Source organism: Triturus cristatus, chromosome 10 (assembly GCF_964204655.1).
Source record: "Triturus cristatus chromosome 10, aTriCri1.1, whole genome shotgun sequence".
NCBI classification, from domain to species: Eukaryota; Metazoa; Chordata; class Amphibia; order Caudata; family Salamandridae; genus Triturus; species Triturus cristatus.
Window position 1 is genome coordinate 977,888,356 of NC_140593.1, and position 22,559 is coordinate 977,910,914.

At 44.5% G+C, this 22,559-nt stretch overlaps 1 protein-coding gene across 3 annotated transcripts in view; it reads left to right on the plus strand.

The window, feature by feature from the left end:
- The window catches only part of MINDY4 (MINDY lysine 48 deubiquitinase 4), a 512,572-nt gene that overhangs the window by 360,444 nt on the left and 129,569 nt on the right, over positions 1-22,559 (plus strand). For all 3 annotated transcript variants that reach the window (XM_085628881.1, XM_085628884.1, XM_085628882.1), the window contains exons 12-13: positions 19,481-19,546; positions 20,828-20,895. In XM_085628881.1, coding sequence (XP_085485007.1) covers positions 19,481-19,546; positions 20,828-20,895 — 134 coding nt within the window. The remainder of the gene's footprint in view (positions 1-19,480; positions 19,547-20,827; positions 20,896-22,559) is intronic.

Sequence of the window (22,559 nt, forward strand, 5' to 3'; positions counted from 1 at the left end):
CTTACGTCGATCAGCAGTAGATTTAGCATAATCCTGTGAGAAGAAAAGCCGATTACCAGACCAGGTGAGTCGAGGAAGTGCCCTGGCAGCAGACAAAACGGTGAGCAAATCGGTGTATTCCAAAAAATAGAGTATAACACCTCGCGGCTTCTTAGCATGAGTGGTCGAGAAGCCAGTTGGAGGAGGACCTAACCGATGAGCCCTTTGTATGTTCAGACTAGTGGTATCCGGCAACTGGAGAATCTTCGGTAAAAAGGATTTGAAAAATGCTAAGGCGTCAGATCCCTCTGAATTTTCCGCCAGGCCATAAATGCGGAGGTTATTTCTCCTACTTCTGTTCTCCAAATTCTCAATTTGTTTGTGGAGTGCAGACACTTGAACACACAATGGATCAACCTTGGCAACAGAGGAAGCAAGAGTGTCAACATGGTGTTCTAAAAGGGTAACACGACCATCAATATTCGACCACTTGTCGGAAAGCAGCTGAAGAGTAGATTTGGTTTCCTCAAGAGTAGATTTCGTTTCTTCAATAAAAGGGCGTAAAGCCCTAATTTCTTCCTAAAGTATATCCATCGTCACTGATGAGTTTTGCTTAGGAGGAGATGGAGGGTCTTTTTTTAGCCTTTTGGTGGAAGCTTTAGTGACGCCTCTTGTGTGTGGAATAGAGACTGAAGAAGAGCTCTTAGCCGATGGATCAGAAGAGTCATCCATTTCTAGACACCTGTATCTAGACCCCGTTTGAAGAAGAAATTTACGAGGAGTTGGAGAAGGCTTGCGTAGCTCCTTGTACAGTCTACCCATAGATGTTATAACAAAAGCAAGAGTAGTGGCCACAGAATGAGGAAAAAATGAACAGCAATAAAAAGTAACAGTGGCATCCAAAAGCGCGAAAAAGTCAGCACTATGTCAATACATTTGAAAGAGCCAGGACGAAATAACCTTTAAGGGAAGCAGTACTCATCATAGAGCGCAGTTAGAAATCTTTTAACACTTCCAAGCGACGAAGAATAGGGTCAGTTAGGAGCAACAACAAATTGGCGGCCACAGATATATGTATTAACTTCACATAACTTTATGAAGTAAATGAAAATATGTCACATTATAGTAAGACATAGAATGTGGCCCATGTCTAGTGAATTGTAGAAGAGAAAATCCGCAAAATAATGATCATACATACTGCAGCGTCACTGTGAGGAAGAGGGAAGAGCCAGAGATGAGAGGAAACCCAAGTTGCAAAAAAAAAAAAAAGAAAAGAAAAAACGCTCTAAAAAGAGCCAGAACTCCGCTCAAAAGTGAAGAAAATACATCAAGGCGTGCAGCAGGCTATTGAAGTGAAGAATAGTCATGTCAAGCCGCCGTTACCTTCATTAAACAGGAAACGCCATGCATGAAGCTCCGTACGCGCTGATACAGAAGGCTCCGTCAACGATGAATCAAAATGGCGGACGCGGTGACTGAAGCCGGCGCTTCAAACATTCGCCGAAGTAAATGAAGAGCCACAGGTAAATATGAGGCGTTAATGTCACCCCAGCAGTGCCTCAGCCATTCCGAAGTCAAAATTCATGACTTCTAAGTGTGGAAAACACGTCTGGAGTCTCGCTGCGGTCCCTCCTCACCGCGCTGCCCGGGAGAGCTACATAAAAGCCGCCATTGTCCGCGGGCGCTAGCCATGCCCCCCCAGCTCATGCCTCTTTAATCCACTGCCAGACACTCCCTGACACTTTATCTCACTCTTGCAAGATCTGTTTCTCTGTCTTTCTCTTCCCATGTTATCACTTTCTTGGTAAACATCTGATATGGAAAAGTAAGATTAGGTCCCCAAAAAATAGTGCTGGTGCCCCCCACCGGCAACCACCAGCTCAAATTAAGCACTGCATTCCCCCATCTAATGTACAGCACTCCGTTTCTTCAGAGCTAGCTTAGTGCTATATAAATGACAATATGCAATGATTACAACTCCATCATTATCAAAGTTATGGTAGTGCTGAATATTTGGTATCTTGCGTGATGAAGATCAAGGGTTACATTTTTTGTTTCTCAAAGAAGAGCATGCTATTTGCTGTAAAATACTGTCTCAATTGCACCTTTCGACCACACCCCTCAAAAAGCTGAGCCATTGACCCAGCCCATCAAGACATTTGCCCAGGGCTCCAGGAACTAAGGTGTAGGAATACCCGTTTCATTCCAGAACAGATGCAATTTGGCCCTCGTTGAAGGTTGATAAAAGAACCTAGTGGCTACTAATGAGGCACTTGAATGACTGTTATCCATTACCATCCCGCCCTCTTACTTGACTATTAAAACCAAACTATAACATCTTCAAAAAGAACATATTGTATTTACTTAATGTAAGTGGGAAAGCTCGTTTTAAATGGAGTATCCAGGTTAACTCAAGATATCAATTGATTTACAATCATGTGTGTGCATGGTCAATTTTGATTTCATATGTGTGTATGTAATATGTTCAAGTCCTTCTTGAAGGTAGAGCTTTCTTATATCAAATACCTAAAATAAATTAAAAAAAAAAATGTTATGTAGTCCTGGTAAGACTTTAGTTTGGGGGTGATAATTGTAATCATCTTATCACCTACAATGTATGTGAAACTGAGTTACATACATGTCCCTCTTCAAAAGAGTCGATAGCGGCCAGCAACGGTGAATCGGAAATCAAGTGATACATGGAAAACCCTTTTTGACCCCAGGTTGACTGGTATTAATGTGTAATATGTCCTGAGTACAGCAATGTCAAGTTTCAAGCCTGATTTCGCAAGGCATTTTTCATCAAAGACGAGAAAATGCCTCTTTAGAGGCTCTTTTACAACACAGTTTATATTGATGCTAAATTGAACATAATAATTCTTCGCAAAATATATATGTATGGATACCAAAGTAAATTTTTTTTCTTTTTACTCTCCCCTAATAAACATGAGAAATGTTTTGGAAAATAATAATTTTTTGCCTAAAAATGCGAGGTTGATATTCTACTCAAAACACTTCTATTTGGTTCTCCATTGCATTCATCTAATCTTTTCTAGAGTAGTTCAAATTCTTCCCATTATATGAGGTTATAATCCGCTTCACTGTTACAGATTATTAGGGCTCCCTTTACATTGCTTGATTTATTGGTACTGTCACCTAATTAAGTGTTTGGAAGTTTCTTCCTAATCATCCCTTCTTAGGAAAAGTTACATTAATCCCCTCCCAGCTTTCTACCTGTACTCTTCTGATTCCCCACAAGGTAAAACTGCAGGGGGGTTGAGCATTAGTAATAGTATCTTTCTCCCTCCTCACTTCTATTGTCAACATTTTTCTCTGTCCTCCTCATCTCGTTTTTCCTTATGAAAATAGGTATTTGTCTTCCATTACTATCATTTTCTTTCTTTCTCATCTACCCCTTCTGCGCCTCGCATCTATTTACTTCTCTCCTTGACTTTTCCCTTCCCAAGGTTCTCTCTGCCTTTCAATTTGTATCTTCTTCATTCACAGCTCACTTTCTTTCTCACCATCTTCTCTTTTTCACCTATCCCCTCTGTTAAATTCCTCTCTCAGTTGTTTCCTCATTTAGGGCCTTATGTAGGTGGGCTGGCATTTACCACTTCATAAATACCGATTCGGTATTTATGAAGTGGTAAATGCAATGTAGGTAATGAGTCGGTAAATATTACCGAATCGGAAAAATTCGGTAATTACCGAATCGGTATTTACCGATTCGGTAATGAGGCATACCTTCCCATTGATGGGAAGGTATGCCTCATTACCGAATCGGTAAATACCGATTCGGTAATGGGGGAGCACATGCAAGGGTGGCAGGGTGTCACATTGACACCCTGTTGCACCCCTGATTCGGCCATGTGTGCACATGTGGCGCACATACATGCCCTAAGGGCATGTATGTCTGCCACATTGCACACTTAAACGTGCACAAAATCGTCATTTACCACCAACCTTTAGTTGGTGGTAAATAACGAATCCCCACACCCACCACACACTCCCCCTACATCTCATTTCATGATTCGGTATTTACCGAATCGGTAAATTTACCGAATCGGTAATATTACCGAATCTGTAATTTTACCGATTCGGTAAATACCGAATCATGAAATTCTCCCCCTACATCTCAAAAGCCAAAATACCGGTCGGTAACGGTATAATTACCGAAAATCGTCCGTTACCGACCGGTATTTGGCTTCCTACCTGAGGCCCTTATTCCCTAATTTCAAGACCTTATCTCATCGATGTGTAGGTCAGCGGCACAAGCAACAATAGGATTCTGGTTACATTCTTCATAGGATTGTCGTCCATCCCACAGTGTGAGAGGGATACCATCTTTTATAAATCAAAGGCTAGTTTGAAGGTTTTGTTTGTCACTGAATAAACCATTCCATTTAGTTGCAATCTAATCCTTCACTCTGTGTTGTCAAATATACATTAATTGACAAGAAACACCCCACTTTGATCTGCAAAATGTCCATTGAGCGTTGGGCTGAAGAGCTGTAGAGATGGATCCATTACAGCAATAAGGAAACAAGTTTTGATTCAAGTGTTTCACCATCCAAAATGAATTCAAGATAACATTATAACCGATTCTGTGTATAAAATGCCTAAGCACATTCTTGTGTTTAAGCAATTTTTAAGTTTGGATTTTTGTTCTTGATTTCTACATTTCTAGAACTTGCTACGGGTAACTCAAGTTAGGACACTGTTGAATAAATTTGTTTGTATTTATGCTCGGTTTGTCTCTGTGTATGACAGTATTAACTCTACTTCTTTGTGTTCAGGTTTCTGCATGTGTTCATAAGGAGACATTCCATATAACTGTTTTAAATCACAGTACCAACCCTCTTAGATACACTGGATCTAAGACTACTGACACAGAAGGGCCTATTCGCTAAAGTAAACTTGCATATGAGTAAATCTAAATTTTCTCTTAAACATTGTAGTAAATTTACTACTTATGGCTATTCACCATAACTGAGTGCAACGTTGCTGCAAAATGTAGACTTACACCTCAGTTTAGGGGGTGGACTCTGAATGAATTTAAAATTCAACTGCAAAGTCACTGGAGTGAGAACTCCTTATGGTAAAGTATAGGGACATTTTTTAAAGTTAATTAAAATTTCAAAATATAGTAAAAAAAAGATATGTATAGTGTGAAATAATTTTGAATCAATATTTATTTAACTTAAAAATAATATATTTTTAAAGCTTTATAAAATAATTCCCCCAAGTAAAATATTTATATTTATTATGTATTAACCCCTTGAGTGCCCCGCCCTTTCCACGCCCTGTGCCGGGCGTTTCATTAGCGGACGGGGCTCATGACGAGATAGTCTCGTCATGGGCACAGCGCAACCGCGGCCCATGAAGAGACCATCTCGTCATGGGCACTCAAGGGGTTAAAATTAGTAAACCATATGTATAGATTTAATTTAAATTAATTTATTAAAAAAACAATGGTTACATTTATTCTTAAATTAAGAAACAGTTAAATGGTTAAAATAAATTAATTTATTTTAACATTATTTCCTTTGGGTTTTTATCTTAAGTCCATGCCTCCATTATTTTCTACAGGATGGTGTTGCAGTACCAGTGGTTGGCCATGTGTGTTACTAGACTTACTCCAGGACTGAGCAGGAATACATTTACTACTGTTTTGGGTCCATTTTGGCTGTAGTAACTATGCAAATGCAGTTTCAGTTTTTGAATAGCAATAGGCTTACTCTTTTGTGGGTGGGTGGGTGCATGCCCCCCTATACTCCTTCCTAGCACTTCATTAACTGCACCTGACTCCTACCTTATGTCCTCCATACACCTTTCTAAGCTACTTTCATGTAGTTGTAGGTATTTCCCATTTCCCAGCCACTCCATACTGTCCCTCACACATTTAATACTAAAAATATAATAATACATGTGTGGAGATCTGTGAACAGAAAAAATAGAAGCAGTGGAGACGCACACCTCCCCAAGTGACTAGTGAATTATATTTTGTTGTACATGAGTAGTACTATTGTATTACTACTAAGTGTATTATAAAATGCTGTTTGTGACTAGGCCTCTATGTGTCCATTGCAGTGATTGCTTGCTACCCAGCAGATATCGGGCCTATTTAGCCTTGACATTTCTATAGATGTATCATTACACAGGCCCTAATCACAAGCAGATTGGAAAATGGCAACGCACTCTATGCTGGAATCCCAACCCATCTCCTTCACAGACTGCAAATATTCAAAAATGCCACCTTCAGACTCGTCCTTCACCTTCTGCACCAAATCCACACCACACCACTCCTCAGAGAGCTCCACTGGCTCCCCATCAAGAAGCACTGCCAGTTCAAACTTCTCACACACACATTCAAGTCACTACACAACACAGGACAGAATACCTAAAGCACCGGCTTCACTTCTACCAACCCACTAGTCAACTTTGCTCAGCATCACTCTCACTTACACACACACCCCGCATCCACAGAAGCAGAACGGGATATCGATCATTCTCCTACCAAGCAGCCAAATCCTAGAACGACCGCACCCAACACGTCAGGGCCTCTTCCTAACTTTTTGAATTCCACACTGAGCTGAAGACCTGGCTCTCTGGCTAGTCTTCTTGTGGGACAATGGAGACTGCCTGTATTCAGGCCCAGCCTTACCACATGCTTACACTCACCTACACAGTGGCTGGATACCCTCACAGGTGATAAGCTGCGCTCTACAAATCCACCTTTCATTATCTGCAATGACATCTTTCTTTCTACTGGCATCTAGCATATTTCTGATCTCTCACGCTTAACCTTGCGTGCAACTTTGTAGGTATTAAGCACATGGAGATTGAAAAAAGAAAGTATATATAAAAAAGTACCACTTTAATCCTTGTTTAAATTGTCATAGATCACGAGTTAATGACATATCTCAACTAACCGAGGCAATGTTAATATTGAAAAATACGATGTCGATGTACACCATGGTATCTGTACGTATGATAATGGACTTGTATCTCTGTTGTTGAATTCACCCGATATGACCTCCCCATCAACCTCAAATCAGAAATACGTGGTCAGGCAGGCCTTGTGACCTAGGCCTGAAGCAACTGATTGACCGATCACAGGTGGGGGAACACATAACCCTTACTTAGACAAGTGCGTGAACTGGAAAACCCAGATCGATCCCACAGATAGGCAGTGACACCACAATGGTCTCAGGAAATTGGCCCCAATAAAACACTTTTGGCCGGAGGGGTGCGCGTTGTCAGAAACACCATAAAGTCAGATGCCACACTAAGTTAGAAACACACAGCCAATCAGAACACAGCATGCACATTACACGCAGTGATCACATGCTCTCCATGCCAGACATCTGGACACATACCTACTGGCCCGCATTGTGCCCACGTAGAGGCCCACCTGCGCTTCTTATCAAATGACCAGATTTATGGCCCGTGACTAGGCCCAAATTTCTGTCTCCGAAGGAATGCCTATATCGTTTTATGACGCTTCATGTAATGTATAAAATGACGTCCGAAACCAATGATGTGCTTTGAAACAGTCTTCAGACCCTGACTTTGTTGCCTACTCTCCTGGCCACTGCAGGTAATTAAATCAATTGTTCCTGTTTTGCCACACGCCTCTTGCCTTTCATTTTTTAATGGCAAATTCATATTCGAGCAACATTTTGGCAAGCCAGATAGGAGAGATTGGTTCTTCAAGCCCAACTGCAACATTGGTATGTGTTGGACTTGATGACCACAATGGAGGGTGGGTTGTGTACCAAGATAGGTGCATCCTGCTGTACTTTTATCCCTGGAAACAACATAGATAGCGGGACACTAGCACTTGCCATCCAAGCACTGAATTGTCTACAAGCTGACATGAAAAAGGAGGGTGGTGCCCCTGCGCAGTACTGGTTTTCTGATTTGTTTTCCTGGTTCCCCTAATGGGTGACACAAATGTGCCTGTGGTTGCTCAAGATTATCATTGTTGTGTTTTTTTTTGTGTGGTTTCCTACAAGTGGAGGTTTCCTGCTGTAAAAAAGCAGTCCGCAAGTTAGGTAGAACTAAGGAATCAGTAATAGACACAACAGATACACACCGAAACTCAAATAATGTGACTGTCATGAAGTATGGTGTAAATGATGTAGTTGACAATTCAACTAGAGGCGGGAAAGTTAATATTGAAAAATACGATGTTGATATACACCATGATATCTGTACGTATAATAACAAACTTGCATCTCCGTTGTTGAATTCACCCGATATGACTACCTCCTCAACCCCAAGTCAGAAATATGTGGTCAGGCAGGCCCTGAGACCTAGGCCTGAAGCAACTGATTGACAGATTACAGGTGGGGGAACACCCAACCCTTAGACAAACACGCAAACAGGATTGATACCATAAGAAAGGCAGCAACACTACAATGGTCTCAGGAGATTGGCCTCAGTAAAATACGTTTGGCCGGAGGGTCGCACGTTCCCAAAAACACCATAAAGTCAGATGCAACACTAAGTTAGGAACACACAGCCAATCAGAAGACAGCATGCACATTAAAAGCAAGGGATCATGCGTTCCCCATGCCGGACATCAGGGCACGTAACCACTGGCTCTGCATTATGTTCACGTCGAGGCCTGCCTACGCTTCTTAAGAAACAGCCAGATTCATGATTGTAGTGATGGCTATTCATCCTGTCTTGCTCATCTTCTGCTGTCACCATGTGGAATGTTGGTATTCATGATGACAGATTAGAATGTTGGGTTCCTAGCTCTGTGAATTCAGTTGGGAGCTTGGGGCTGTGCTGTGAGGAGACAGCTCCTGGTGGGGTTTTTATTCCATACTATTTAACATCCTGATACCTTGTACCATCTACTAAATAAATACTTTATTCTTCAAGAACCTACGTGGACTTGACTATCATTTTCCACATCACTACAATTTTGGCGACGTTCTGGGATTTCAACTTTATTCTTACTTCAAATTTCAAGCAGCAACAAATGGACTTTCTTCAACAAGGTAAACATTTAAATTTTTATTTCTTCAAGTGACTTCCTAGCATACTGGCAACCCAACTACTGAACCCCACCAGTGACCATTCAATCAGTCGCCCTCATCTCAACAAGCCAGTCCCTGCTGTAACTTTCTTCTATTTTTCAAGTCTAAGTTCCTGACTTCTCCATCACTTCGTAACTGATGTTCCTTTCATGCCACTTTTGGACAGTGTGCCTTCAATTCCACAACGACCAGTCCTTGCTTTGCTAATGAGCGTCTAAATGATTTACTTTGCCTTATTTCAACTTTAATGCTGATGTCCTGCCAACTTTAACTCCAAGTTCATGCTGTTCCTATTATACCTGTTTGCCCTCAGCAACTTACTGCAATTTCTCTTGCCTGCCATATCATATTCTGCCTTTTCAAGTACAATTCTCACAGAGATGCAGCCGGCCTGATCACCCTGCTGTGTTTATCTGGGCTTGGTAGCAAGTTTTGCTCTTCATTCAGCGATTTTTGCAGTCAGTGTTTGTTTAAAGGCAACGGTTTTGGGGACTGTGACAGTGATTAAATTTACCTCATTCTGTGAGCATACTGCTTTAATGCCAGCGCCATACATAAAGGCCAAGTGTTTCTTCGTGAATCCTTTAAACAAGCGCCATCCAATTAATGTTTTTGGAGCCTGTTTCACGACCTGGTTTAAACGCTTATACATTTCTTCTGCATGTGAGGCAATTTTTTTTGAAACATTTGCGGTAATTTTTATTTTAATATTCATTATGGGCCTTGATTCATCATTTTCACTTGGCAGTTCAACCGCCCACTTAGTTTTTGAAAAACAGCGTGTGCCATGCTTAGCGCGCGCTCTTACCTTCGTATTTCAAGCTTCAGCCGCAACAATGCTTCCTTCAATGACGTACTTGCTCTCCGTCTTTGAAGCTGCCTCCATGTCAGCAGAGCAACGTTTGGTGCAATTTCCTGCTTTGAGCCATCCTGCAAGGCGTGCTGTACATGCCGCCATCTTGTGGTTGACAACTACTACCATACTTATACCTGACTCATCCTATTACAATTCTTCCGGTATTTCCTTCAATTGCCAACCGTGTTTTATTTTCAACATGAAGGCAGGCAGTTTCATCGTCAACATGAGCACCGAAGGTACATTCTGTCACGTTCTGTCACGCTGCGAGTTCGTCAGGATTATCGTCTCACCCAGGATGTTTAAGAAGGATTTGTGACTCTGCGAATGTGTCATTTTCCGTGGCATTTTCTTCACAACAACTGCAAGTCATTTCATCTCTGAGCCTATAATTGCTGCATTGATTTCACGACTTCTATTTAATTGAAACTTGGTCATGTTCCTAAATATTCTGCTTTGTTGTTTTATTTACAAGAATGTTTTTCTTGGCATAGTGAACATTATTCTTTTATCTGAGTACAGTGTGTCATCTTTTGTGTTTTGATTGAAATTGCTTATTTTCATTTCTTAACAAGTTTTCACATTCTAGTGCACACTCGGGTACTAGGTCGAGTACCGGTGATGTTAGTTCTTGTATCCATTCAAAATGTTTGAGCGAACCTTCACTTTCTATTCCTATTTTGTGAATGACAGGTTCATGTTTTTAAGAACGTAATCTCAAGCTGTAATGTTTGGTTCTTATTTCAAAATGATGCATTTCGCGTTTCTGCTGTGCAAGTTATAATGAAATTTTTCATATTTCTGTATTTCTAATGACAGTACGTACATGTTTTTAAGGTTTATTGCTGACGTCAGTTCTCAGTTTTAGTGCACAAAACCTTTTCTGATTTTTAAGAGCTCTATGATTTTATTCTATTCTTATGCCAGTTTTCTTCTTTGCGCAAAGTGTTTTTCATGAAATTTCCTGGCAATTGAGGTTTTATTCTAATTAAGTTCGTACTCCAGTGTTATTCCTGAGCTTCATTTATTCTTCTGTTAGGAGTACTTTTTCTTCCATTATGATAGTTGTTTTTCTGCTGTTGTTTCTGACGTTCGTTGGTTTTCATCTCCACTCCTGTATGGCCAACAGTTGTGTTGTGGATGTAACTCTCAACTTTGCGTCGTTTTCTTATTTTTGTTATCTTTTATCCTTTTTACTGTGTGATTTCCTCTTCTTTTTGTGTCATTTTTAGGGAGAAGATGTGTTCTATCTCGTTCTATCTCCTATATGTTCCATCTCGTATGTGTTCTATTACCTTCTATCTACTATATGTTCCATCTCTTATCTCCTTCTTCATGTTTTTTCTTCTTCGCTTATCCTCTATTCTTCTGTTATATTAGGGTATCTTCTTTTCTTTAATTATAGTTGTGTTCCCTTTTCCATATTCCTTCCTGCTTTGTAATTGCTCTTTTTTCGTTATGTCCTTATCGTACTCTGTGTATTCTCTTTCTGATGCTATGTGTACGTTGTACATTTTAGTTGTTTTTATAAAAAGGTATAAAGGGGAAGATGTGTAGTGATGGCTATTCATCCTGTCTTGCTCATCTTCTGCTGTCACCATGTGGAATGTTGGTATTCATGATGACAGATTAGAATGTTGGGTTCCTAGCTCTGTGAATTCAGTTGGGAGCTTGGGGCTGTGCTGTGAGGAGACAGCTCCTGGTGGGGTTTTTATTCCATACTATTTAACATCCTGATACCTTGTACCATCTACTAAATAAATACTTTATTCTTCAAGAACCTACGTGGACCTGACCATCATTTTCCACATCACAACAATGATGCTGTGACCAGGACCAAATTTCTGTCTCCAAAGGAATGCATAAATCTGCATAAATCGTTTTATGTTGTTGTATGAACTGTATAAAATGACAGTCGAAACCAATGTGCTTTTGGGACAGTCTTCAGACCCCAACTCTGTTGCCTGCTCCCAGGTCTATGCGTTTAATTAAACCAATCATTCCTGTTTTGCCAAAGATCTTATGTCTTTCATTTTTTCAAGACTAATTGATATTCGAGCAACAGCAATCTGCCCTAAACATTGAAGCAGTTGGCTTTTCCCATTCTGCTCAGGTGAAATGTATCAGACTTCCTTAAAAACTTTCATTGTGGTGTAAGAGAGCACCTATGTAGATGCATTGATGGGATTCTATATCTTGAGTACAATCTAAAGTGGCCATCTAAAATGTTTTTGTTTTTTTCATTACTTTCATGAAATTGCAGGTTTTGTCTTGAGGCACGTCTGATTTTATTTTTCATCACCCTGTGCGCTCTCTTATTCTGCTGTACATCATATCCAGATGGTAGTAAATTGCCTGTAGCTGATGGGATCACCTCAAATCTCCTTCTAATAAAAGCAGTCATTTCACTTTAATGCTAATGTAAATGATCCTCCTAGCCCAACGGCAGTCCTGTGCCCAGAAGGTACCTGTGTAGCCAAAGGTAATGTACACAATGAGCTATGGGAAAATGAGTATTAATCATTGGGGTTGAAAATATGGCCTGCACCCAAAGGTGTCAGAGTGCAACCTAAGGCTATGCTCACTGGGATCTTTTGGGAGGGGTCATAATCAGGCCTTGCAACCAGAGGCCACTTGAGACAGATGAAGGCCATGTCCGGAGATTGTTGAGAGCCGACATCCAGATCACAGTGGGTGTTGCATGGTCACCCCCAGGAGTAAGACTGTTGAGCACAGGATGCAAGATTGGCTACCCTCGGCCTTCTGGGCACCGCACAAATGGGCTCTTGGTTTGGCAACGTTTCACGCTCAATCCAGGAACTCTTTGAACTCAAAGGTGCTGCTAAGTAGAGTTTGGGGCTCAGGAGACTTGAACAGCTGATGGGTATGTAATATTACCAGAGACGTTGTAGATGATGTTGTTTTTGGTGTCATCTGTGACCATGTTTGAGGTCAGGAACAGTACATTTTGCGGAGTTATGGCTGTGTTGTTCCCCATAATTGCCAATTTTGTTTGTGGTTTTAAGTTTCAATCACAACCGTAATTGCTCTCCAACTGAAGGGATTTTGGGCACATTTCCTAAATATAAAGTATGTGTACGAGTATAATAAGAATGTACAGGCAGGGTAATGCAACAATGTGAGTATTTCAGTACTGCAATAAGGATGGAAGTCGGATTGAGCTACATAGTTTGGGAAAAGTTTGCAGAAATGTGTTGCAAGTAGATGGCATAAAAGTAATTTACTGACATTGTTTGAAATGTAAGGCACCACGTATGGTGGCTGTATTTGTACCCCAAATAAATTCATGTGTTTTTCATTCAAGCGTTTACAGTCTACCAAATTGAAACACTAAAAGATTTCCTGGCTGATCAGTCATAAGCCACTTGTGGGACACCCCCGCGCCACACGGCCACCAGCTGCTGCGTGTGCCCCTTGCCTGCCCTCTGCCTCGCTGCTGCCTCGTTTGCCGGTTGCCGGCTGCCTCCGCTGCGGTTGTTTTTGCTCTTGTTTTGTCGATAATTTGTGCCTGTTTTGTTTTAATTTCATTTTGCCCTTGTTTTGTCGATAATTTGTGCCTGTTTTGTTTTATTTCATTTTCCCCGTGTTTTGGTTTTCCTTCCTTGTTGTCCGCCTACCTCGCCGCCCTCCGCCCTCCCTTCCCGCCACCGCCGCTTTTCCCCGCCCCTTTTTCGATTCTGTACCCTCCCCGCTCCCGCCTCCCAGCTGCTCCGCCCACCCGCGCACTTGGCCTTAAATGGCGACCGTGCGACGCAGGTGAGTGTGACCCACTTGTGGGACACCCCCGCGCCACACGGCCACCAGCTGCTGCGTGTGCCCCTTGCCTGCCCTCTGCCTCGCTGCTGCCTCGTTTGCCGGTTGCCGGCTGCCTCCGCTGCGGTTGTTTTTGCTCTTGTTTTGTCGATAATTTGTGCCTGTTTTGTTTTAATTTCATTTTGCCCTTGTTTTGTCGATAATTTGTGCCTGTTTTGTTTTATTTCATTTTCCCCGTGTTTTGGTTTTCCTTCCTTGTTGTCCGCCTACCTCGCCGCCCTCCGCCCTCCCTTCCCGCCACCGCCGCTTTTCCCCGCCCCTTTTTCGATTCTGTACCCTCCCCGCTCCCGCCTCCCAGCTGCTCCGCCCACCCGCGCACTTGGCCTTAAATGGCGACCGTGCGACGCAGGTGAGTGTGACCCACTTGTGGGACACCCCCGTGCCACACGGCCACCAGCTGCTGCGTGTGCCCCTTGCCTGCCCTCTGCCTCGCTGCTGCCTCGTTTGCCGGTTGCCGGCTGCCTCCGCTGCGGTTGTTTTTGCTCTTGTTTTGTCGATAATTTGTGCCTGTTTTGTTTTAATTTCATTTTGCCCTTGTTTTGTCGATAATTTGTGCCTGTTTTGTTTTATTTCATTTTCCCCGTGTTTTGGTTTTCCTTCCTTGTTGTCCGCCTACCTCGCCGCCCTCCGCCCTCCCTTCCCGCCACCGCCGCTTTTCCCCGCCCCTTTTTCGATTCTGTACCCTCCCCGCTCCCGCCTCCCAGCTGCTCCGCCCACCCGCGCACTTGGCCTTAAATGGCGACCGTGCGAACGCGCAGCGGTCACGCGCAGCGGGCGCGCCGATTGTGCGCCGAAGGCGCGCCAAAGGCAAGCCCGTCTGCGCCCGTCCGCGCCTGGACCGCGCCCAGTGCCAGGACCCCTGGCCCACGAGGACCCCGACCGACCCGCCTGACGTACTCCGCCGCCACCCTCACCGCTCTCAACACCGGCCGACTCCCAGAATGCCATCAAGCCACTCCACGACGTACCCACGGACCTTTCAGCTGCCACGCCTGCAAGTTCACCTGCATCCGGACCAGCCTCGCACCAGCACCCGCCAAGTCGAACACCAGCAGCACCCACCTCAAGTGCATCCTGCTCAACACCCGCTCCGTCCACAGACACGCCATCGAACTCTGGAACCTCCTAGACGCCACAGCCCCTGACGTTGCCTTCCTCACGGAGACCTGGATGAACGCCTCTTCAGCTCCCGACATCGCCATCGCCATCCCAGAGGGCTACAAGATCGTCCGGAGGGACCGAAACGCCAACCAGATGGGAGGAGGCATCGCCATCATCCACAGGAGCACCATCCATCTCACGACCAGCACCGACAACACCCTGACCAGCGCCGAACACCTGCATTTCCAGATCCACACCAACCCGAACACCACCCTCAGAGGCACCCTGATCTACCGACCCCCTGGACCACGCACGCAATTCAGCGAGGACATCGCCGACTTCGTCAGCCCGCATGCCCTCCCCTCCGCTGACTACATCCTCCTGGGAGACCTCAACTTCCATCTGGAGAACAACAACGACCGCAACACCAGCACCCTGCTCGACAACCTCGCCAACCTGGGACTCAAGCAACTGGTGTCCACCCCCACACACCTCGCCGGACACACACTCGACGCAGTCTTCTCTTCCAGCACAGACATCGACTTCAGCCACGCCACAGAGCTTCAATGGACGGACCACAGCTGCGTCCACTTCACCTTCAAGAGAACGACGACCCACCAACACCAGCAACAGGCCGCCCGCAGAAGCTGGAACAAGATCACAGCAGACCAGCTCACCACCTCCCTGAGCCAGCACCCACCTGCCAGCTCAGCGAACCCCAGCCAGGCCGCCGACAACCTCATGAAGTGGATCAGCAACTGCGCGGACGAACTCGCCCCACTGAGGACCCCGCCTAGCAGACCCGGCAGCAAGAAGGCCCCATGGTTCACCGACGAACTCAAGAGCTCCAAGAAGAACTGCCGAGCCCTCGAGAAAGTCTGGAGAAGGGAACCGACACCGGACAACAGGACCTCCTTCAAACTTGCCACCCGGAAACACCACCAGCTGATCCGCGCCGCCAAGAAAACAGCATTCAAGGACCGGTTGGACAACAACGCACACAACTGCAAGGAACTCTTCAACATCGTGAAAGAGCTTTCCAACCCCAGCGCAGGAAACAACGACATCACCCCATCGCAAGACCTCTGCAACTCCCTCGCTTCATACTTCCACAACAAGATCGCGGACATACACAACAGCTTCAACAACCAACCAACGCACACCATGACCGAGCAACCACCCCCCACCACCACCCTCCACGCCTGGACCCCGATCAGCACCGAAGACACCATCCGCACGATGAACTCCATCCACTCCGGATCACCGACCGACCCCTGCCCTCACCACGTCTTCAACAAGGCCGACGCTGTCATCGCACCCCACCTGCGAGACATCATCAACACATCCTTCGACACCACCATCTTCCCTGAGAGCTGGAAACACGCCGAACTCAGCGCTCTACTCAAGAAACCAACAGCGGACCCCACCGACCTCAAGAATTACCGCCCCATCTCGCTCCTCCCGTTTCCAGCCAAAGTCATCGAGAAGACCGTCAACAAGCAGATGGCCGCCTTCCTCGAGACGAGCGGTTCCCTCGACCCCTCACAGTCCGGCTTCCGAGCCAACCACAGCACCGAGACCGCCCTCATCGCCGCCACCGATGACATCCGAGCCCTGATGGACAATGGAGAAACAGCGGCCCTCATCCTCCTAGACCTCTCCGCGGCATTCGACACGGTCTGCCACCGCACCCTAGTACGGCGCCTCAGCAACATCGGAATCCAGGACAAGGCGCTGGAATGGATCGTCTCCTTCCTCGACGGAAGAACACAGAGAGTCCGCCTACCACCGTACAAGTCAGAGGCCTCCGAAGTCATCTGCGGCGTCCCCCAAGGATCATCTCTGAGCCCCACCCTCTTCAACGTCTACATGAGCCCCCTCGCGGCCATCGTACGCAAACACAACCTCAGCATAATCTCCTACGCCGACGACACCCAGCTGATCCTCTCCCTGACCAACGACCCCGCCGCCGCCAGAGCCAACCTGCACGAAGGGATGAAAGAGGTAGCCGAGTGGATGACGACCAGCCGCCTGAAACTGAACTCGGACAAGACGGAGGTCCTCATCCTGGGCTCCTCACCCTCCGCCTGGGACGACTCCTGGTGGCCTCCCGCCCTGGGCACCGCACCCAAACCAACAGACCATGCACGCAACCTGGGCTTCATCCTGGACCCCTCCCTCTCCATGACCAGGCAAGTCAACAACGTCTCCTCGGCGTGCTTCAACATCCTACGCATGCTACGGAAGATCTTCTGGTGGATCCCCACCGAGACCAGGAAGACCGTCACCCAGGCCCTCGTCACCAGCCGACTGGACTACGGCAACGCCCTCTACGCCGGTACCACCGCCAAGCTCCAGAAGAGACTCCAGCGGATCCAGAACGCCTCAGCCAGACTCATCCTCGACATCCCACGAACCAGCCACATCTCCGGACATCTGAGAGACCTTCACTGGCTCCCCGTCAACAAAAGAATCACCTTCCGCCTCCTCACCCACGCACACAAAGCCCTACACGACCAAGGCCCGAGCTACCTCAACAGCCGAGTCAACTTCTACGCTCCCAAACGCCACCTCCGATCAGCCAACCACGCCCTCGCCGCCGTCCCCCGCATCCGAAGAGCGACTACAGGAGGAAGGTCCTTCTCCTACCTGGCCGCCAAGACCTGGAACTCCCTCCCTCCCGACCTGCGCCTGACCCAAGACCACCTCTCCTTCAGGAAGAAGCTGAAGACCTGGCTGTTCGAGCAGTAGCTGCACCCCCCCCCCCCCCCAGCGCCTTGAGGCCCTACGGGTATGTAGCGCGCTTTATAAGTGTCACTGATTGATTGATTGATTGGTTCTCTCTGGTCAAGCCTCCTCAGCTTCTTCCTCCGCTAACCCTATAGTCGTATTTAGGCCTGAACAATAAATCTGCGACTTTCTAATGTGAATTGAAAATAAGTGGTACACAGTTGTTGTAAGGGCAAAATGTAATTCAATTGACTATTATCAGTTTGTACTTTCTGTGTGAGTTGATCCTTGCATGTATACTATGTTCTGTTTTTACATAACATACATCATATTTTTTGTAACTCTTTTTATTGCCATTTTATCATTGTGCAGGATTCGTACAGCTTAACTGTTTAGTGAGAAACTTTCAGTACAGATTCTGCATACTGTGCATATCATAGATTGTATAACAGTAAGAATGGACATACATTAGAGCACTTTAAACGCTCTGTTTCTGGAATTGGTATGCTGTTGAGCTCCATTCGACTGTAAGTCACAAACTGCATGCTGCTTTGTCTCTTTTGTGTTGACCTGCTGAGTTGGTGGTATAGACCACCACGAGTTGTGCCTAAAGACTGTATGAAACATAACTCAAAAATATGGGTAGCTAGAACTGGGATTCACTGCATGGGAAAGGACTCGCTATAGTGAGGGATGGGAGGCCAAGAAGCGGGTGTCTGTTTTAACTCTTGTAGTGCAGGACATGGGGCTCGGGCGCCCGTGCGTTTGGTGTAAGATACTGGTCACTTTCAGGTTATGGGCTAGCCTCGGTCTGGGGTCGCTGCGAAGGGGCAGCGCGCGGTGCGCTCTTTGGGGGGGTGCCCCGTGGTTGGTGGTGGGGTGGCCTGTTCATGCGGGTCTTTCGCTGCATGGTGCTTGAATGCAAAGAGCAATGTCACCCATTGCATGGAGATGTGATGCTTGCGCATTCCCTGCAACTCTTCAGAGCGAAGAAACTCCTCTGCGGCCACCCACTTACTAAACGCGCCTCTACAGGCCTCAATTGGTGGCCCTTCCGGGGCTCTCCAGTGCATGGCTATGCATCTTTTGGCAAGCAGGATCGCTCGGGCGGCAAAGTGCATCTCTACTTTCTGTTGCTTGCGACACCTGGTGATGCCTAGCGCACAGGCCTCCCACGTATTAAGATCTGAAAGCCCCGTGACCTCTAGTAAGGTGGCATGAATCGTAGCCCAGTATGAGTGGAGCGCTGGACAACCCCAGAACATGTGGATAAAGGATGTGCCCGGTTCCGGACATCTAGGACATGTAAAGCGCGTGTCAGGGTAATAGCGTTGGAGGCGTTTAGGGGTGAGGTATGCTCGGTGTAAAATATGATATTTTATGTTTTTGAACCCGTAATTACGGGACACCTTTTTCGGGAACTCCAAGGCTCGTTCCCATTCTTTGTCATGAAGGTGCCTCTGAAATTCCTCCTCCCATTTGTCACGGAGATGGGTGAGGGAAATCGCGCCCAACTCGTGCACCGTTTTATATAACCATGTCACTAAGTGGCGTCCCGGACCCATCTGCAAGATTGTATGTAGTACTGGATGTGTGGGCGGCCCAGAGTCAATAGCATGCTACATACGACGACAATCGGCCAGTAGTTGTGTATGTGTGAGAAATTGTCCATTGGGAAGGCCAGAGTCGGCAACTAGTTCCACAAAGGTTTGCAGTTGACTGTTCACAAATAGGGTATATGAAATACATCATGAACATATTTCCTTTTAACTTTGGCTCCTTTGACATTTTTTTCAATTTTACTTAAAATGATGTAAAAAAATCCAAATGCATTGACTTAAATAAGAAACTTGAAATGAAAAGGATGTGGGGAAGAAGTTGCATCCACTCAATCATATCTTTAACCTGTTTGTCTTTCTTTCAGATTTTATTGTATACTTTAACCAAATATGAAGATCTTAAATCTTTTCTTCAGCAAAACATTCACCAGGTATGACTTTTGCTCCCTTATCTTCCTCTACAATCTCAACTTAATTTTGACTTCTTATCCTCCTGATCCTTCCTACTTCGAATATCTTTATCGTCTTACTTATGTATGATCAGTCAAATGTTTCAATGTTTCATTATCAACCTGTATCCCCAGATCCTTTGTTTCACTCCTGTATATCTCATCCCTAGCCTTATTATAATTCTCTTACTTTTTATGATATCAACTTCAGACATACTGTATTCTATTGTTCTATGCGTTGTTGAAATGTATAACTTCTTCTTATTCTATGTACAGCACACTGATACCCTAGGTAGCTCATACTTTGTAAGAAACAAAAATAAAGAAATAATTCACTACATTTAAAGTCTAGATTGGGGATCTGAATCTGAAGAGCACATTTTATTTTCATTAAAAAAAAAACATTTAATGTTGTGTTCTTCTAAATATAATGTATTTGTTTGCTTAATGTTTTTCAGTGCATCAAATGTCTTGCAACAATTCATGGAAAATAAGTGTTGCAATAGATAACAAAATAGCAACATTTGTAGCATTTGCAGTTTTAAATTAATGTTGTGGAAAAGCTGCGGGAGTTTGAAAAATGCTTCAGTCAAATTATCATCACCAGCTCACATATGTTTTCACTGCTAAAATATACAACTATTTGTCATTGTTTAATGAAGCACAAAAACCTCAGTGTGACTATTCCACATCGTCTGCCTTTAATGTATAGTTAAAATATTTCTCATTCACTGAAAGGTTGTCAAATTCAGGAACCGTTAATTCATTGAGGCGCTTAAAAGAGTTTTGTGAAACAGCTTGGAAACGTAAACAGATTTTCTTTCCATGTTGTTTTAAGTCTTTAACTCTGTCCATGGATCAATGAAGTCCTTATATATTTAAGTAATAGGTAAAATGAGTACAGAATTGATTTTCATAGGTTTCTTTCTTAGAAAGTGCAAAAATCAGTCTTTGGATTTTTTATAGAAATCCTAAAATGACCCTCTTGTTTTCATGCATTTGACGAATACCAGAATTTACAGTACGGGTCAACTCACAGAAACTGATATGTTCTCTTTCTGGTCTCCATCCTAACAAGTATTTTCATTGTGAATACATTTGTATTAGGATATTTTCTGAGTTGACCCACATGCCAAATAGGCAATTTTAGAAACATTTATGAAATCTTACTCTGCTAAAGTATCAATTCAACAGCACAATTTTTCCTAACCTCATTACATTAAAATGTACTGATTTGTAAATACGCTTTGGTATCTTTTACAGTTTGAAAATGGTCCTTTCGGATGTATTCTTCTCACTTTCTCCGTAGTCTTCTCAAGATCCTTTGCTTTGTAAGTATTCTCTTGTTGCATGTGTTTGTAGCCCGTCCAATGTGCTTAACCTGAAAATATTCTTGATTGCATCATCTGTTTAATGGTACTTGATTTGTCCACTACTAGAAATAGTAAGATGCTGATTACTTTACTCAGAAAACTTTACATATCTGGGGTCAGAAGGGCCCACAGATACTGGGCAACATGAACCTTGCTTCCATCTCAAACCATATTATTATTAATTTGCAGAGACCTACACAGAATTGCTTTGTTTGCCTATTTGTGATATTGCTGCTCATATTCTCTCAGAACTTGCACTTTATACTACCCTGGAGTTTTAACCCCTTCCCCGCTCATGACGGAACCACTCCGTCATGAGCCACGGTTGCGCTGTGCTCATGACGGAGTGGTTCTGTCATGCTGTGGCCGTTGGCGGCCGCTCCGCCCACGCGGCGCTAATTCCCTGCCTGTGCGGGCGATTAGCGCAGTGGGCGGAGACGTGACGGAACCACTCCGTCATGAGCACAGCCCAACCGTGGCTCGTGACGGAGTGGTTCCGTCACGAGCACAGCGCCACCGCACCTGCCCCCGCCCCCAAACCCCCCCAGCGCCGCAGCGGAATTCCTGCCGCGGCGAAGGGGTTAATCGATTTCTCCTGTCGTTTGTTTTATTTTTACACAAATGTATCCCCATGTGTTTCTTTTTGAAATTTTATCTCAATCGATTGCTTTGATGTTTTAAGCACCATGGTGGTTCGCTCCACGCCTTTATGATTTTAAGGAAATCAAATAAAAGTATTTTCTTTTTCTATCACTTTGTATAGACCAGGCATAGGGGCATTCCGGCCACTGCATTTTTTCCAAAAAGGTGCCCAGCTGGATTGTAGTGCACATCACCTAGTGTCTTTTTATGGAATACTGATTAAACATTTCTCTTCTCAGCCATTAAAGGATGGTTCCCAGGGAGGGATAGGGTTCGGCAGCTGTAGATAGATTGGGTTTATTTATTTATAATTCACAACCTAAGTGCCAAAATATGTGAGGTGGCCATTATAGTTGTAATTGTCTAGACACAATGAAATGGCCAACACACAAGAGCCAAAAAGAAAGGGCCATTCATCAGAAGAGCCCCTCTTTAGATATTTCTGGAAAGACAACAATGAGTGTTTACCTTTAAGTTGGATGCCTTTATAGAGCCTTCAATCCAACATCAGGAATCTTTGATCACCTTGAGAGTTACAGTTAGAGCAAGGTATTGCTAGGAGACACAAAGCTGCAGACCAAAGTAGGAGGTTTGGCTAATGCTAGACTATTATCTGTGTAAGGGAAGATAAAGGTCTGTGGCAAATAAATGTCATAAACTATTAGGACATTGTCATCACAAAACAAAGTTCATATGCGGTATCTATGTTGATGCCATAAGAACTCAATCTATTTGCAATATTTAACCTGTTTTATTTATGCTAGGTAGCCAATATTTGGACGTTTGGCCTACAAGACCCTGCTAAACAGCACCCCACTGCTGCATGTGCCTTTTTCCACTAAAGAATGCAAACCAATGGTGTTATTAAATTTACATATTTGCCATTTTTGTAAGTCAGCTACTTATCAGGCAGACATTTTATTTGTATTCTTTAAGATTTATATAGCGCAAACTTGACCCGAAGGTATCAGAGCGCTTTA